This window comes from Aspergillus udagawae (genome assembly GCF_001078395.1).
Source record: "Aspergillus udagawae IFM 46973 DNA, scaffold_1, whole genome shotgun sequence".
NCBI lineage: Eukaryota > Fungi > Ascomycota > Eurotiomycetes > Eurotiales > Aspergillaceae > Aspergillus > Aspergillus udagawae.
Window position 1 is genome coordinate 4,065,248 of NW_025091264.1, and position 17,202 is coordinate 4,082,449.

Genomic DNA, 17,202 nt, shown 5'->3' on the forward strand with positions numbered 1-17,202 from the left:
GTACTAACGTTATCAGAATCAATAGTTCGTAACACAGACAATGAAAATGCTTTTGCCTTCAACCTATCCTCTGCCCTGCAACCGCAAGGTCCTTTCGTGTACGAGGGAAGGTTTACCTTTACCGAGTTGTTTAGGAATAAGCTCTTTCTACTTGTGGTTAGCAATATTTTGGCTCGGACAGCAGGCGGGATGAACCACAATTGCTACTTTGTGTAGGTTCCCTGACTACGCCCAAAATTGCAAATGAACACTGGATAGAACGCTCAGTCATCTTCCATCAGTTCTAGCTACCTTGGCACTGGCCCCATCATATCTTCGGGGATCATTCAAAAAGTGTTTCCCGTTCGGGGTTCTGTGAGAACTCTGAGTATGTGGATGTGGGATTTTGCACCCGGCTGCTTCGGGTTCCGAGATTTTGGACTTTGGAAGGAGTTGTGAACTCTTAAGGCGGAGGCGGCTTTCAGTATGTCAAAATCCACTTGAGACTTTGAGTCTGAGATGTCTGGAATCCGGACTACAGAGGACATGGCCCTGTCATCTGCGAGGCATTGTCAATCATGGCGATCTGCCGGTTGGAAAACATGGATTTGCCCTCGTGCAACTGACACTGAGACACAACTTTAAGGCTTCGAAACCTCCCCAAAGGATATGCTAATCCGTTGCTTGAGGTCGTTTGATATGGACTTGATTGGTGATTTGCCTAAAGAGTCTGAATCCTTTCGGAGAGCCCCAGTTCGCCCCTATTGCCGCTGATCAGCAGACGCACCTTATCGGAATCATCATTGACATATAGCACACCAAGAATCCCAAATGAATAATCTGTGTTAACCCATATTTATCCGCATCTTCATAACAGTCCTGGGTATGAGTGGAGATGTCACGCTCTCGTCTGTTCGAGGACTATTCCATTAGTGCATGATAGGTCATTCCTCACGACTGATGAAAAATTATTATCAGATCCCTTTACAGCTACAGGCTAGCCTGTAGCTGGCCAGTGTAGTGAAACCGACAGTGGGACCGAGTGTGTCGAAGACCCCTCTCTCAGTGGCTTAATAGCTAATGATCCTGAAAAGGCTGTGTCTGCTTCAAGATTAACCGTAATAAAAGTTTGCATGTATCATTAGGTAGACTCCTTGTTCACTATTTTCATTAAGCTTCGGAATAGGATTTCATCCCAGCTGTTGGGGTTTACGGAAATCATCCGTAGTAGCAACAATATCACACTGCAGAAAGTGGCTGACTCCTGGCCACTAATATCAAGCTTCAGGAATCTATCCCGGCTCTTCAGCATTCAGTACGGTTAATTAAAATTAACTTGCTGAGATATTATTGATTTAAGTGGCAGGCATTGAACCCCAGAGTCAGATAGCTTCGTTGTATGACTAGGCTTGCTGTAGCAAGCAAGCCACAAAGTTGGGTTTTGAGACTCTGGAGTCTCTGACAGGAACCCCTGAAGCAAATACTTCATGGATTAGGAAACCAGACCAGAGAGGAAAGGGACGGTTTGATACAGGCTTGTTCGTTTTTGACGGATCATATTTCTACTGGACTGCCTGATTGGGAACCTGTACTCGATTTTGGGATTAGAGTCAGGCTGTTGGTGTGCTCTCCTGTTTCTAATTGGTTGGAAACCCTTGCAGTAATTACGCGTTTTTGGAGATGATGTGCCGTGTCTGCTCCACATCCTTCCCGGAATGGTAACCTACGACCTACTAAAATAGGCTTAGGTTAATTCTTTTATGTGGGGCAGGTGCGGCAGTCATGAATTAAGTTCACTCCCACCCCACAAGCTCTGTGCGAGAAGCGGTGAGGAACTGGTTGGCGCCTTGAATCCATCAATTTCAGGTTCGTACTTTCTTAGCCTCGTTGTGTACGATGGTGGAGCCAGTCATTTTAAAGGCCACTTCGAAGTAGGCAGACCAGTCAATATGACTTCTCTTAGAGCACTCTATACAATGATTATGGAATTGGGTCCTCGACAAAAACTGTACTTCAATATGCATAACCTTGCAATCCAGATACTGTTCTACATATAGAAACACAGGCATATGGATCAAGGAACATCAGTAGCCTTCTAAGTCTTCTACAGATTAATCACTGTGTTGGTGCACTAAGCATGCGGGATATGGGCCTTCCTGCCGTTTCATTCTTTATGCCATGTCCTAGTTTCGACCCGTTCTTATGGACTATCTACGGAGAACACCCGTCGCACACCTCCAACTACAGAGTGGATCGACCAAGTGAGCCGTAACAGGGGTGTGATGACTGTGGCGATGTGAATTGCGACTTGCGAGTACGGAGTATGTGCTGTTTCCCTACGCCTCATAGCTCAAAATGGATACATGTTATTTGGGAACTTAGGAGCAGGAGGCCGTCTAGTCCTTCAATGTGGATCAATAATTTCAGTCCATAATTCTTCCCTTTTCCCCAAAACGGCTGAAGAACTGGAAGACAGGATGGTCCCTGAGTCCGACTCCACAATGTCACCCAAGCCTTGACTCTTGGGTTTTGACTCATTTACTTCGAAATTCTTAGGTTAAAGGAGAAAAATCACTATTTTCTACGTCTCTACTATTCTAGGGAATATGGAGCACGGATAGTTGGCGACGGTTAATTACCAGGTACGAGGAACCAGTGTCGGTTTCCAAGCTTGGGTCGACCCAGATGGGTCTGATCCATGGATGGGGAACTGAAGGAAGGTTTCCCTTCTTCTTTTCCCTTTCTCACATGGCCAGGCTCGTGCCAGCAGTGTGGGTTCATGACCCACGTTTTTGAGGTGTTCAATCCATGGAGAACAAAGCACTTAGTCCAGCCAACGACTTGTTGACTTTTCTCAGTATGTCACTGCATTGATAGTCAAGTTCATGAATTTTGGGTCTTTGCTTGAATTGCATTTGTGGGTATTATTGCTCTCATGAATGTTAATGTCTGCTCCTTAGGCAAGAAACAATAGCTAGATTGAAGAATTCTTCCAATGCGTTTGGGGTACTGAGAAATCAACCAAATAACCTGGCACGCTGAGCGACAGGGGCAATTTTTTCGTCTTAAGTAGCTAGATGACGCCTTTGTGCAGGTTTCCCTTTTTCAAGGCATCCGATTGAAGCTTGCTATGCCTGTTGAGTTTTTAAAGTTGAGCTAGGGCCTCCTTCTGCACTGATGACTTGTACAGTATCCACCTATCATGGCTCAGAGTGCTCATCAGGCGGTCCACGGTCGGTGTTTAGCTCACGACCTTGAGTTCAATCTGGGCAAATCATTTCGCTCTTGAACAAAGTGTAAATGACGCCTCTTTGTTCCTCCCACAGCATGGCTGCAGAAGTGCGCATCTGATGTTTGTCAATCTCCTCCCCGGGAATCCACTTCGACATGGCTTGTTTGGCGATGATCGTGAGATAAACGCCTCTTGTACGCCTGATCGTCGATAGCCATGACAGATGTAGATAAAGACATCGGATGTTTGGTAGATGATTATCTCTGAGATCTTGATCTACAGTACTCCTGTAGATGAACACAAACTGGAACGAAGTAGGTTATCCTGACGTCGTCATGTCGAAGACTCATACTGCAGGCCGAGTTCTTTATCACCATCTACTAGTGGTCTCAACCCTCCATGATCCATTACTATCTACCACTAGGAGTGTAGACTATGGAGTGCTCCATAATAATGGTGGTTTGAAGCACAGGTCACGGTGTACAATTTCTGCCTTTCTCTCAGTGTGGATCAGACTCGCTTTGATGGTGGAAGGATGAGTAGCGGAATATACCGACTCCAAGTACTAACATGGCATAGCCCCGAAAATTAGCACAAAATAGTACACATCATTCTCTATTCTCTGCCGCGCTCTGACGTCGATGCGCCTAAGGATGTATTTGACAGGGCAACTGGAATTGTCACCAAGAGAGGCTACTGCACCAGAAAAAGGGAGGATGAAGTCAAAAACAAAAGTCGGCAGGAAAATTATCTTTCTGGAGACTACTGAGTGATCCTTCCTGTATCCCCGAAACTGTTTTGTGAGCCAAGCGGAGTTGGAAATGGACGGGAAAACGGGGAACAGTGTTGGATGGCTTGCTCGGTGGCTTGGTGGCTGTTCCGTGTCAGCATTCCAGCAGCCAAACAGAACCGAGGACCAAGTCGACACACTGTGGGATCCTGGGAAGTCGGCTGCGATCTGACTCGATGGTGGGTTCGGCACACCCTGAAGCTGCAGCACAAAGAAAATTCATCCAGTAATGGTAAGACTGGGAAGTGAAAACAATCGGACAACAATGAAATTGGTATGTAGGCAGAAGACAGGCAAGGCTCCTTGTCATACAGTTCTTTGCAGGTAGAATGACCGTGAGCCTTTTCCAGTTTGATTAATTAAGTCCCTCCTATCATGTGTATAGGGCCTGTCTTTCATGTAATCCTTGCATAAACAATGTGGTCATCTGAACATCTCAAGAACCGAAGTTAATTCGATCTTGCAAGGTTGTTGTGGTGTACTGAACCTTAGTGCAGAGTCGGATACTGGTTTCCTCCACATAAAGTACAGGACACTTTTCCGGAGCATGTCCGACGGGAAAATTGGGGGTTCAATCATTTCTGTTTCTTCCCTGCCTGCCGCATCACAACTCATGCTAGGCGAGGCGGTTATGTGATAATTTCTCCTGTGCATCGGAGTTGTTGGCCATTGAAAGATGACGTTGTCCTAGCTAGTCACTACCAATGCTTGCGGTTGCGGGATGATGCTGCTGTTACTCCCCAATCATGGCGATGATGACATGAGTTGCGGAGACAGTCGAGGGTTAAGATGACGACGGCACATGCAATGCTATTCTCTGCATACTGTAACCCAGATTGATGGCCTCCGAGCCTTGGAACCAGAGAAAACAACTATTGGTGGTGCTATTGTTGTTATTGATGATTATGATGCTATTCCCAATCTAAACATATACTACTATTGAATCCTCTGTTGTCATACTGCATTCATTACCCTCACTAATCTCACAAGCTCATGAGCCCCTCCTAATAATACTGAGGCTACTAAAACACAATCACGCATCCAATCATTTCAGCCCTCGGCACATACAGTACTCATTACTTTTGAGGTAGCTGCTTGAGAGTTGGGATTCCTCCAAGTGATGATTGGCAACCACCATAGGATCCGTTTAGAGGCCAGAGCAGCCAAGACGGTGAAGGGTAGATAATCTCCGTAATGATCAGACAGATACCTACAGTGTCACTGTACAATTCTTTCGGTTTCTTCAAAGACTTCAGAGGATTCGGTGCGGAGTGCATTGATCATAATCACCTGCCATTGACCATTCTGATAAATTCAGCACTTTGAGCAGATGAGATGTGAGATTGGTATGGCATGTCTGAGGCAACACTCCATACACAACATTGATGTAGTGTACCAATTAGGATGAAGCTGAGCAGCATCACATGTCACCCACCTTCCAAAATCTACGTTCCTCTACTCGTGGTATTATAAGCGGCAATATCAGAATACATAGGCCAAAGCAAACTCACGTTTCCTATGGCCTCGAGCATACCTTGTAAGTGACCTGTATTCCGCAGATAATTGTCACATTGGAGCGGTGGCACTGCAGCCACACTGCTGTAAGGTGCTCGAGGTGCAGCTCTATAACAGGGCCAAATCATCAACCATCATCATTTGGCATTGCTGAGAAACCAATGACCTGCTTTAGGACCCTCACTTTTGGCTCCATTGCTTAAGCACCTCACCTTGTCACTGAGAGTGCTGCCGTCTGCAATCTGTAGTTTCGCGAAGTTGCTTGATCGACTATTGGATGCTCTACATCAGGAGGCGTTATTATTTCCTTAACTGTGCTACCGAATACTATTAACAAACTAAACAAAATTAACGAGGTCCATGGCGATACTACGTACATATGCTCCATGAATATATGGATAGTTTCTCTACCTTTTTCCTGATTGAGTATGTCACTGCTATCTTCAGAAATCCTCACCACATTTATTGTCTCCTCTTTTGCTACCCTCTGCTCTCATGCCAGTTAATCAGTGGGCATTATTATTACTGTTATTATTGCGGAATGCAGAATCAAAAGAGTGAGTGGAGTCCATGGACCCGTCTTCTCTTTAGGAGCCTTTCATCTCCAATTACTGCTGACTGCCCCACGGAACGGATATACCCTTTGACGTATCTCTGTGATCTGCCATTTCCCCGCCACCTTGAAACACCCTTAAAGACTCAAGGCGAACCTTGGTCGCTGCATCTAAGCTTAAGTCTTGGCGTTGCCTGCCATCTTGTATTTCCTCTTTCTTCATTTTTTCCTTTTTTCTGGTCATTCATTCCCACAGACACGGCACAGAGTGGTGCGCCGCGGCCCCCCTTTACTACTAGCCAAAACAGAACTGGCTTAGTGCATCCTACTTACCTTCCTCAGTAGGCTTGAAGCCCACCGCCCCCTTTAAGATGATTCCCTTCCTGGAGTAGTGCGACTGGACGACATGTACTTTTATGGAGTATGCGCACTTGACTCCAAAAGTACTCTTATGAGTAAGTGGTTACAGGTGTACTGGCCAGTGGCTACTATCTAATTCTGACAAATTGAGAGTCGGGAACCATCGCAAAATTGGTAGACTACTCCATACTCTGTATCTTTTCAGTAATCCCCATCAGAACCAGGTGCTACCTATCTCTGTGTTCTCTCTGTTTTGGTGCAAACCCACATCTTCCCCTCCCCTTTCTTTTCTTTTGGTCTTCCCGTCCCAGCTGTAGACTTGCGAGTTGGGACTCACTCATCTCTGATTTATCTGGTTGAAAATGATATTTTAGCGTGCGATTTTGAACGGTTCAGTCTGAGAGCTGAATGCACATACTTGGTTCCGATCACGGAGTTTCAGGTGTCTCCTTTTTTGATATCCCCTCACCCCTTCCAAGGTATCTTGCTTCTTTTCAATCCTATTTTCTCTGTCTTGAAAACTTACATGGTATTGAATTTTGTCTCATTATTGAATATTGTATGATTGCCTTCATGATAAAAGAAGAAAAAGGAGCAGTCTCATGAGGAAAGCTAATTTAAATTAAACATGATAAATAAGTGTTTAATCTCTTATTATAAAAGAGATTTTTTACTTGGCTAGTACTAGGTAACTTGCACACAGTATCATCAAAAGGGTTAGGAAACCAAGATTGAACTACATATTAATTTTAAAGAAATAAAAATAAAATAAAATAAAATAAAATTGAACAAAAGAGGGGGGAACAAAAGGGAAAAATGGAAAAAAAAAAAAAAAAAAAATGAAAGAGAAAAAGAGGAAAAGGGAAAAAGGGAAAAAGGGAAAAAAGGACCCATCAAAACCTTGAAGGTCACCCAAGGAACTGGTTCCCCATTTGGAGATTCAGCATTTCCCACTTAGCAATTAGTAGATTTCATTTTTGGTACTCCGTAATTTACTTTACTGAGGATTATTATTGTTGTTATTATTATTATTATTATTTTAATTTTTATTTTGTTAACACTGGCGCCGTTTCGTAGCCTAAGCAGCCCAAAGTAACGATCTGCAACCGTCTCCGACGGGACGTCGTCAGTGGCACTAGCCCAGCACCAACACGGCAACGCCAGGGCTTGCCTTTGTCCCTGCGGTCCATCACTGCTCATGCTGAGATTCTGTGTTTGTTCATAAGCTTCGCCGATCCCCTTCGGGTCCTTCCCCAGACTGTCTTTCCTTCTTCCTATCTGTCGGGTTCAAAGGCCTATATTCCATCTTCCTCCTCGATTTTCTTGCTGTCGCACCTGGGCACAAACGCAGATTATCACCCTTCGAAAATCTCCCGACACTTGCGCATCTTCTCCTCATTCAACTGCCTACCTTGCGCCGGAGCATATTCAACGCTCAGTTGATCGTCGTCAAGCTCTCATTCTCATCCTTCTTCACCTTACACAGTTCTTCAACACGCTTCAACCGGAGTCACATCGACTTGTCTACTGTTTCCTCACTTCCCTATTCACTCCTGGAGCTGTTCGAGGATCGTTGTCTCTTTGCGACATCTTGTCATTATAACATAGGAACACATACACCTAGCCTCCATGACGATGGTCATTGAGAACCAGAACCGCCAGTATGGCGGGATGAGTTTCGACAGTGTCTACTCACATAATGTACCACATCACGCACCCCAATTCACTGATCCATGGGCTTCTGCGCACACCTCTTCCCACTCAACTCCTCCAGTGTACGCAACTTCCATGGGCATCAATCATACCAAGCCAGAGGAAGTGAGCAGACCTACATTGTCCATGCCATACTCGAGCGTTCCTGTCTCCGCACCCTCGATGGTCACGAGCGGCAGCTATTCGACAGCCCCCACCGGCTATTCCGGGGCGGAGGTAATAGGTCTACAGCATGATATGCCTCGCACGACCTTTGAACAAGCGCCTACCTATACCACAGCCTCGTCGATGAGCAGTTTCACTCCTGCGACTTATGCACCGATCAGCTATGCTCCCCCTCTCGCTCACCCACACCAGGACAGTCGCCGTGTTTCACATGTGTAAGCTTGTGACTTCTTTCTTCGACAGGTTATGAAAACACTAGCCGCTAACAAGTTCCTTCCATTGCAGCGATCCTCGTGGTAATCATTCACAGCCTCCGTCGGGCCCTACATTTGGCGATGCTCTTGATGCCAGTCGTGGAATGGTCGCGCTCAGCCAGGACTTGACGCCTCGCAACATCTATGGTCCTCGTGCCCGGGGCTCGGGGGACTCGTACGGATTTCCTGCAACCCATTCTTCTGGGTCATCGATCTCCTCGGGGGGGAATTACCCCTACTACAGTGCATCTGTTGCGTCGGTTGAGTCGTCTGTCACGGATTACAGTTCCACAACATCGGAGTCGTACGAGAATGGACACCTCTCGCGAACACTACCTCGCCCGTCGAACCTCTTGTCTGGGAGTGCTCCTCCCGGCCCACAGTCTATGATGAGCCAATTCAGCTCGAAGATGCCATCCAACACACAGAAGAAGCACAAGTGCAAGGTGTGCGATAAACGGTTCACACGCCCGTCGTCCCTGCAGACGCACATGTACAGTCACACTGGGGAGAAACGTAAGTGCTTGATTAAATTCATAATTGATCTTTCGATACTGACTTCGGAACTAGCGTTTGCATGTGATGTTGAAGGTTGCGGAAGGCACTTTTCTGTTGTTTCGAATCTCCGTCGGCACAAGAAGGTTCATAAGGGCGAAAAAGAAAACGTATCGGGTGGTGAGGACGAGTAGAGAATTCCCTTCTCTACTCTGCACTCGAAGACCGATGGCTTTCTTCTATACCTTTTGACGGATGCCAGAATCATTGAGTGTTTGCGTTATCGCGCTGTGCGACATCCAAACCGCTTTCCCACCAACCTGATGGGTTCTGGTCCCTTGTACAACAAAGTCATCCCTCGCTGCTTTTGTTACCCTTTCATTTTACTCTTTTTTCCTTTTTTCACTTTTTCTTCCTTCTAATCTCTGCTAGGCCAGAGAACTGATACCCCTTTTTTTTATTTTCGTGTTAAATCATGGATGGGCAGGACACGGTACAGGGGACTTATGGGATTTCACACATTTGATGACCACTATATTCCCGCGTCATGATCATAGAGGTACCGGTTGTTTTCCTAGTTGATGCTCATTTTGTTTTTATTTCAGTTCTATTCTCTCGTTGGATCAATTCGGTTTTTTTTTTTCTTTTTTTCGTCTCCACCCTTTCTTCTCTTGAACCTCGTATTATGAGGGGTGTCCTGTTTTCTTACTGCGTTTCCGTGGCGTGCAACTGCATCCGGAAAATTATCGCAGCAGGCCTTCGTTTTCTTCTTCCTTTTATTCCCCCCATCTAGAGGCATTGGTCCTTTTTCAATTCGTTTCAAATCTTTTCTTCGTATTCTTTTCCCGCTCCAGTTACTTGTTCTGCGTCGATACGTCGACTGGTCCCTTCGCTGGGGGGACATTGGAGGAAAGACTTGGGCTGATACCCGTTGCAATTGGGCGGAGCATTTAAAAACGGAACGCAGATTGGCTTTAATGTTTTTTTGAATGTCTGGAGTCATCATGTTTGGGTGGAGTTTGTTACAGCATGGACATCATCCAGTGTCATTTACGGTCGCTACCTATACACCTACGTACTATACCACTACTACTACACCTATTGCCTAATATACACATCCTGGAATTACATGAGCGCGTGTGTCTCAAGATTGATGTGTGGAACCCTTTACTGTTTTATGTATATAGCCTGTCTCACCGCAAATACAATTACACATGTGAGCATCCTCAAACAAGTGCAACCTCGCAGTGGCAATGAGTAATCAAATAGTGGAGGTCAGGCACACCCTGGCTTTCAAAAGTGGAGATGCCGTTGAACAGAGTCACGAATAATCCAATGATAAGATCTGAATTCTCATCACCGATTATAGAACCCAATATCTGCGAAGCGACCTTGTCAGGGCCTCTTGTCAACAGGAGACATCTATCTAAGCCTCTGATGTAACCGCCCCCGTCCAAAAATAAAACATACACGCGTCCCGGAATTCCCACCCCAAGAGTATCCGCAACTCAGATTGCTGCTATTCGCTAGCAATTACTGAGATACATACCACAAAATGGAGTCAAAGCTCCAGCACTACAGCGACTGACTTGCAAGTTGCACAAAGTTGCAAGGAGATACTGGGTAGAATGGTGATGAGTAAGCTGCAAGTATACGTCAGCCAGCTCATTCCCACGGAACTGAGATGGCGACCACTCCATCGCTTGCAGAGGGTACCTGTGACTAATGCTGCTCCATTTTCTCATTCTGCGGTACTGTAGTACTAATTGTCTACTGGTACCTCTCTAGAGCGGAAGATAATTAGATTGTGACACAAGACACCACACAAACATATGAAGGCTGGAGATTTGATATGCTTTAGTGTGCTGTGGGATGATGTCATGTGCGGGATTTTGCTCTGTTCTTCTTTAGGGTTAAGGATTTAGATGCGATACCGCCACTAGCCAGTTAACTGGGTAAACCGCCAGGATACCTAGTAAGTAGGAGGCAGATGTGGTCTTGGCATGGGTTGTTCGTCCATGTGTTGTTTGAAATAAGGAATGTCCCTTGAGAAGCAGTAGCCATCGCGCGGACCTTACTCGGATTCCACCAGACGACAATGGTACAACTGTAGACTGAAAAGACAATGGCTTAACAATATCATTGGTTTGCTCGCTATAACCTCCAGTATAAGTAGATGAAAGCAATACGCGCCAGTTCCCCCATCAACACCATCCGCGACAAGACAGGCCCAGAATGTCAAAATATAGAACGGGATCGACGACGAGGGAATGCGGTCAAAATACATAAAGAAGCCAGACTAGCTTTTATCTAGATTACAATCGATAGCTCAGGCCTGGCCAGGCCATCATCCTCCAACTCAGGATAGTACGGCACCATTGCATCCGCGCTCTGAACGTAGGCGTCGTTGTAAAGTCGCCAGTATGGCGTGCGCACCTTGCGTGCTGAGTGGAAGAGACCGGCCCAGACGTAGTTCATGACCGCACCAGTGCCAACAGCCATCCGGATGGCATCAATGGCTTCAATGACACGATCGATAACGTGAGGACTAGTTTCGAAAATGTTAGGGAAGACCAGGTTCAGCAGATGGATCATGGCGTCTTCACATCCCAGACCAACCACACCAAGGGCAATGTGTTTGACGACACTAGCAGCAGTTTGCCGATGCACTTGATCACGGTCGATGAGGGCATCCTCCAGCAGAGGAGTAACCGCGTAGACATAGTCCTTAGCCATCTCGCCAATGTACTCGAACAAAAAGGACAAGGCCTTCAGCACACCATTCTGGACATTCAGCTCAGGAACACGGTATTCGTTCATCAGAGCCGGAAGGACAGTGAACGGAGCACAAGTCTCAGCCACAATACCAATGGCGACAGCAGTACAGACACGGGACTGACGTTCCTGAACACGGAGATTGTTAAGCAGCGTCGCCAGAACGTCCTGGGGGCCGATGGCCTTTGCGATGAAACCGAAAGTGTTATTCGCTGCACGACGGATACCCTTCTTGTGGGCTTTCAACATGTCAAGCAGTTCGAAGCAGATACGCATCCACTCGCGAGCGTTGACGGATTCGGGGCCACGATCAGCAATACGACCAACCAGATCAATGGTGTTCTCTTGGACCTTCTCATGACGGTTACGCAGGATGGGAGTCAACCGTGGCAGAAGGTCGCGAATGGGCGGCTGCATCTGGTTGATACCCACGACGGTGACAATGGACCGAAGAGCACCGAGGATGGAACCGAGGACTTCGGGATACTCTTCACCCAGGTATTCGTAGAGCACAATACCAAGCTTACCCATAAGCGCATCCTCTCCGCATTGCTTCATGACCATTGCGATACGGGAGATGAGGTCGGCAGCTTGCTGGCGGACTGTAGCGGACTTGTTGTTCAGACGCCAAAGAATGGTACTGACAATCTGCGGGAGGTAGGGCTTGCAGCGAGTACCAAGTGCGTTAACCACTGTACCGAAACCGTTGAGGATCACGATATCCTCAATGCTTTGCTCCTGGAACGCATAGAGGACACCGTCAATCAGCCTTTCTTCAAGCCGCTCTGATATATCGGCAGCCCCCAGGGCTGCAATCAGCTTCTCAACAGTCTCAACGGTCATCTTCCGGTAAGGTTCGCTCTCATCCTTCAGGTTATTGACCACACGTTCAAGGATTTCTCCCACGCCGACTTTCTGTCCAAGATCGACAGTCGTGTCCACAACCTGGCGATAGTTCCTTCTGTCCAAAGCCATTCGCCTGACCCAGAAACTCTTGAAAAAGTCGGTCAACACGTGTTCCTTGAGATAACTAGCCGTCACACCGTCCGTGCTCGCGCACTGTGATACCACCTTGAGAACAACCTTCTTCATTTCTTCATCAGGAGAAGAAAATTCACGTAGGAGAATCTCCATGATCTGACTGGTATAGTAGTTGGCATACTCTTCGTCCATAAGAGGAATGATGTAGCCGACAGCTTTCAGGAAAGCAGCTAGACCCTTGCCACGCTGCTTTCTGGCTCCGGTCCAGAGTGGGTTAAGAATCTCATCAAAACTCTCAATACCGTACGGATTGGCAGCCTCAGCTAGCGCAGCCACAGCAAGGGCAGTGACGGTTCTGACCTTGGCCTGTTCATCGCTAAGATTGTCCGCAATACAGTCAACCAGACCTTTCAGGTGAGGTAGAATAGCACAGCCCATGAGAATGGGAATCTGCTGGACGATCTTGACACCGGTATGCCGGGCTTGCCAGGACTTCTTACTGCGACACACAGCACGAAGGAACGGAAGTAGAGCTGGGATACCAAGGGCAGAGGCAACAACGGCAAATGCTCGGGCGGTTGTGTTCCGGACGTATTCATCCACGTGGTCAATATCGGGACGCATGGTGCTGATCATGGTAGCAAGACCAGCCGCCTTTGCCAAGTTGGAGATGATTTCTCTACCTTCAACACGAGCATAGTAATCCTGGTCGATGAGCAACGGCTCGATGACGACAAGAATCTTGTGGACGTATGGGCGAACAAGATCATCTAGCTTGTAGAGCACACGATCAATGACCTTGACCAACAAGTGACGTTCTTGATCCTCGAGTGACTTCTCCATGAGCAAGGGAAGGATCTGGTTGAAAAGAGGGCCAGCGCCGAATTGCCGCGCATTATCTGTGAGCTGACGCAAAGCAGTCTTTCTCATTGGTGGTGTGCCGTTCTTGACCTTGAGCAGCAGCCTCATAATTTTCCTCTCTTTCAGTTCCTCTACCGACATCGTGCTCTCATCACCCCCTTCCATCAATTTGCCAAAGTATGCCATATCTTCGGGTTTGAAGAACTGCAGATCGCCAACACCCGGGATTTCAGTTGGCAGCTGCTTGCCCAATGCGCGGGCGCTCTCAGGCTCCTGCATCATAAACCCTCCTACGCCGCCAGCCGCGGGAACAGGAGCGGGGGTCGCCATGAGCTTCCTTGCAGGGGTTCGGATCGGTGCATATCCTGGCGGAGGTTCAAGAATCTTGTAGCCCTCTGAGGGAAGCATCATATCAAGTTCCTCATCGGAGAGAGGGGCGTTTCGAGCAGATATATCAGTTCCAAAACTGGTTGGAATCAAAGGCGCACCTGCTTGAGACGGATGCATTGGCGTCGCGAGTCCTTGATTGCCAACCGGTGTTGCGGCTGCGATTGCTGGAGCTTGATCCCACCTTGATCGCCGTTTGGGAGCCTCTTCGGTGGTGCCAGGCACAGCGGGCGCGGGTGTTTGATCCCATCGCGATCTTTTTGCTTTCGTCTCGGAAGGTTGAGGGGTTTCAGAAACAGCTTCTGTGGGTTCACTAGACACATCCCACCGCTGCTTGCGCTTTCGTCCTGTGGCGACAGAGACTGTCGAACCAGCCTCGGCATTTTCCTTATCCTCTAACTTTAGAGTGGCCTCATGTTCAGTGACACCGTTCTCGCCACTAGCCTGTTTCTCTGCGATCAGCTTCTGGACACGCTCTTCTTCTTTCTCTATTTCACGGAGAGCCATAATTTCACGGTATGTCTGGCCATCTGTCTCCACATTGGCATGAGTGTTCGCCGCAAAGGGATCAGCCCTGGTTGGCGTAAGAGGGCCTCGATTGAATCGACGCTTTTGATAGTCTGTCTCCCGATCCGCAATCCTGGCCGCCTTTTCGCGACCAGTAAGGATATCCTCCTCCTCAACGCCATTTCCATGGGCAAACTCGTCAATCTGATCTTTGGTCGCGGTATACTGGCCAACCAGACGGCGACCGCCGTCCGCGTCTTCCATTTCTTCATCGCCATCAACAGCGATCGACATGTTATAGCCTGCGTATTTATCGGGACCCTCGCGGTCGTACAGAGTGGTATCAAAGGTTTCGGTCAGGGAGGCCTTGGTGGAGTTGTCAGTGCGCTGGCTAGACGAATCAAAGGTCCTAGAACCTTTCTTCCCAGCTGTAGCGGCATTTCGCTCAGCTTGGAGCTTGCGAACAGCTTCGAAATCAGCTGCAGAGGCAATCAGCGCGGCATTTTTGGTTGGGGGCGGAAGAGACCTACCGTCAGACATATTGGCAACTATGAGTAGTCCGCAGACAAGATAGAGAGTAATATATCTCTAGTACAGGTAGCAGCAACTACATTCGGATCAAACACCGCGATAACGGTGTAAGTGAATGCGGTCTTGGAAGCAATTTGCTGATGGCTTGCGATGAGAACGAATTGAGCGCAAAAAGGAAGTCGTTCGGGCCACGCTAGTTTGATGGCTACGGTATGTCATGTGACTTTGAGTGGCGCAAACTCTTACTCGTCACTGAGTAATCCACGGACGCCAAGCCTACCGTTCTTGTTATAGTAGTTTAGCAGTGCCGCCCTAATAATAAAGAGCGCTATCACTGATCATTGCTCGGAAGTCAACATCCTCTCGAACCATGCCCCTTCACACCCTCCCAGAGGAAGTCCTCCAAGAAGTTATTGACAGCCTCCCCTCTCATCAGGATGTCGCCTCGCTTTCTCTGCAATGTCGCCGCATACATCGCCTGTTTGAGATGGCCACAGCGCAAATACCGCCAGGTAAGGCTACAAAACACCTCGGATTTCGCAAAGGCATTTAGGATGTTACTCTTAATGTTAAAGAAACAATAGCTGAATTTATATGTCTGTAATATTTAGCTGAAGTGATCACTAGCATTAGGGTATATATTTGTAGAATCCTCCAAACCACACCCTGCAGAAAGGGCACTAGAGTTAGGTGATCTACACAGGCTCAAAGAAGCCATTAAATAATTGGGTTTTGCGTCAGTGCAAAAGCAGGAGAAGATTTTAAATATACTACTACAGGATCCCGCTATCATGGAGTATGGACACCCTTATTTGCCTTGGCCAATCCATGTTCTCTGTTCCATGGGATCCTGTCATTTCTCTGCATTCTGAACTCTGAATAGTGACAACAACCCGCGATCTCCTCAAGCACTGGCAGCCCTCGTAGACTTGGTTTCGTCTATGCTTATGTTACTTAGCTTCTGCCCCATTGGATATGAGGAGCCCAAGCTCTTAAGATTGGAAGCAAAAGTGGATGGCAAACCACTTCCTATAGCTGATTATATATTCAAGCATTTCCTGGAACAGGCCAGCATACAGGGGAAGAACATGCCGTTCTTATAGAACCTCTGAGCTGTTAGGTTCCTAGTTGATCTGAACACTTGTGTGTATACGTTGTTGTATTATCTACCCTATAACCTATTCATGTCTTAATCTAGTGCGATGTCTGCCAGCAGTGGGATCTATCTGCGTGGATGCTATTACAGACACGGATCTCCCCAGTGTTAAGCCACCACGTTAATCCAGAAATTACACCTGTATCATGATATAACACTCTAGCCTTAGTTATCTGTACCTGGTATATATAATTGAATCAGCTAAGCACTTGGAAAAGTTCATATATGGGATTGGTGGCCACTCCTCATGGAATGGTATGCTGATGACCTTCCATCTAGAGCGCGTCTTTTGGGTGCTTTTTGCTCATCAGGCCTCTCTGTGCCAGCTGGATCTTGTTGTAGAGGGGGAAACTTATCTACTGGACCTTAATAGTCTGTGGTATTCTAAGTATACCCCAGAAGAAGAAGAGCATGAATCAGCCTGGGACAATCCTGTTTACCTGCATAAGTGGGCTGATGAACTTGAGAAGGTTCCTGCAGAGGATGAACAAAGGCCTTCTGATTTGTCTGCGGAAGCTTGCTCTCTTCAGAATTCTTGCAACTGAAGGACCTCAGTCTAGGAGTTCATATTCTTTATCTTTACGCGTGTGGATATGGTAGTATCCAGCTCGATAGTGGATCGTTTTCCCTTGTCGATCACCTGCCGCCGAACCTCGTGTCACTCCGCATATATGGCTATAAGAAGGGAATGAGGCCGCGGCTGAAAGGTTTTTCGCAGAACTCGCTTGAGGACCAGCTTGCCAAGCTGATGGCGGCGAAAGATGAAAAACTCCCACGACTTGCCATTGTTGAGGGTATCGAGGAGCCGATCCCGAATGGCGAGACGATAGAGGGGCCCATGAATAAGATAAGCTTTGGAAGGGGAATACAGACGACGAATGGACGGAGTACGAGTATGCATAAGAGGCATAAGACATAAGGCTTCGGACGAATATGAGTTTCAAGCTC

General features: G+C 47.3%; 2 protein-coding genes across 2 annotated transcripts; one reads left to right on the forward strand and one right to left on the reverse strand.

The window, feature by feature from the left end:
• Nucleotides 1–8,058: 8,058 nt before the first annotated feature.
• Aud_001329 (C2H2-type zinc finger protein) lies at nt 8,059–9,250 on the forward strand (the record flags this gene model as incomplete). Its single annotated transcript, XM_043286829.1, has 3 exons — nt 8,059–8,522; nt 8,593–9,077; nt 9,132–9,250. 3 exons carry the CDS (start codon nt 8,059–8,061, stop codon nt 9,248–9,250), a joined length of 1,068 nt encoding a protein of 355 aa, XP_043142764.1.
• Nucleotides 9,251–11,366: 2,116 nt separating this feature from the next.
• Aud_001330 (U2 snRNP complex subunit HSH155) lies at nt 11,367–15,107 on the reverse strand (the record flags this gene model as incomplete). Its single annotated transcript, XM_043286830.1, has 1 exon — nt 11,367–15,107. The coding sequence occupies one exon, from the start codon at nt 15,105–15,107 to the stop codon at nt 11,367–11,369; it is 3,741 nt and encodes a 1,246-aa protein (XP_043142765.1).
• Nucleotides 15,108–17,202: the final 2,095 nt, after the last annotated feature.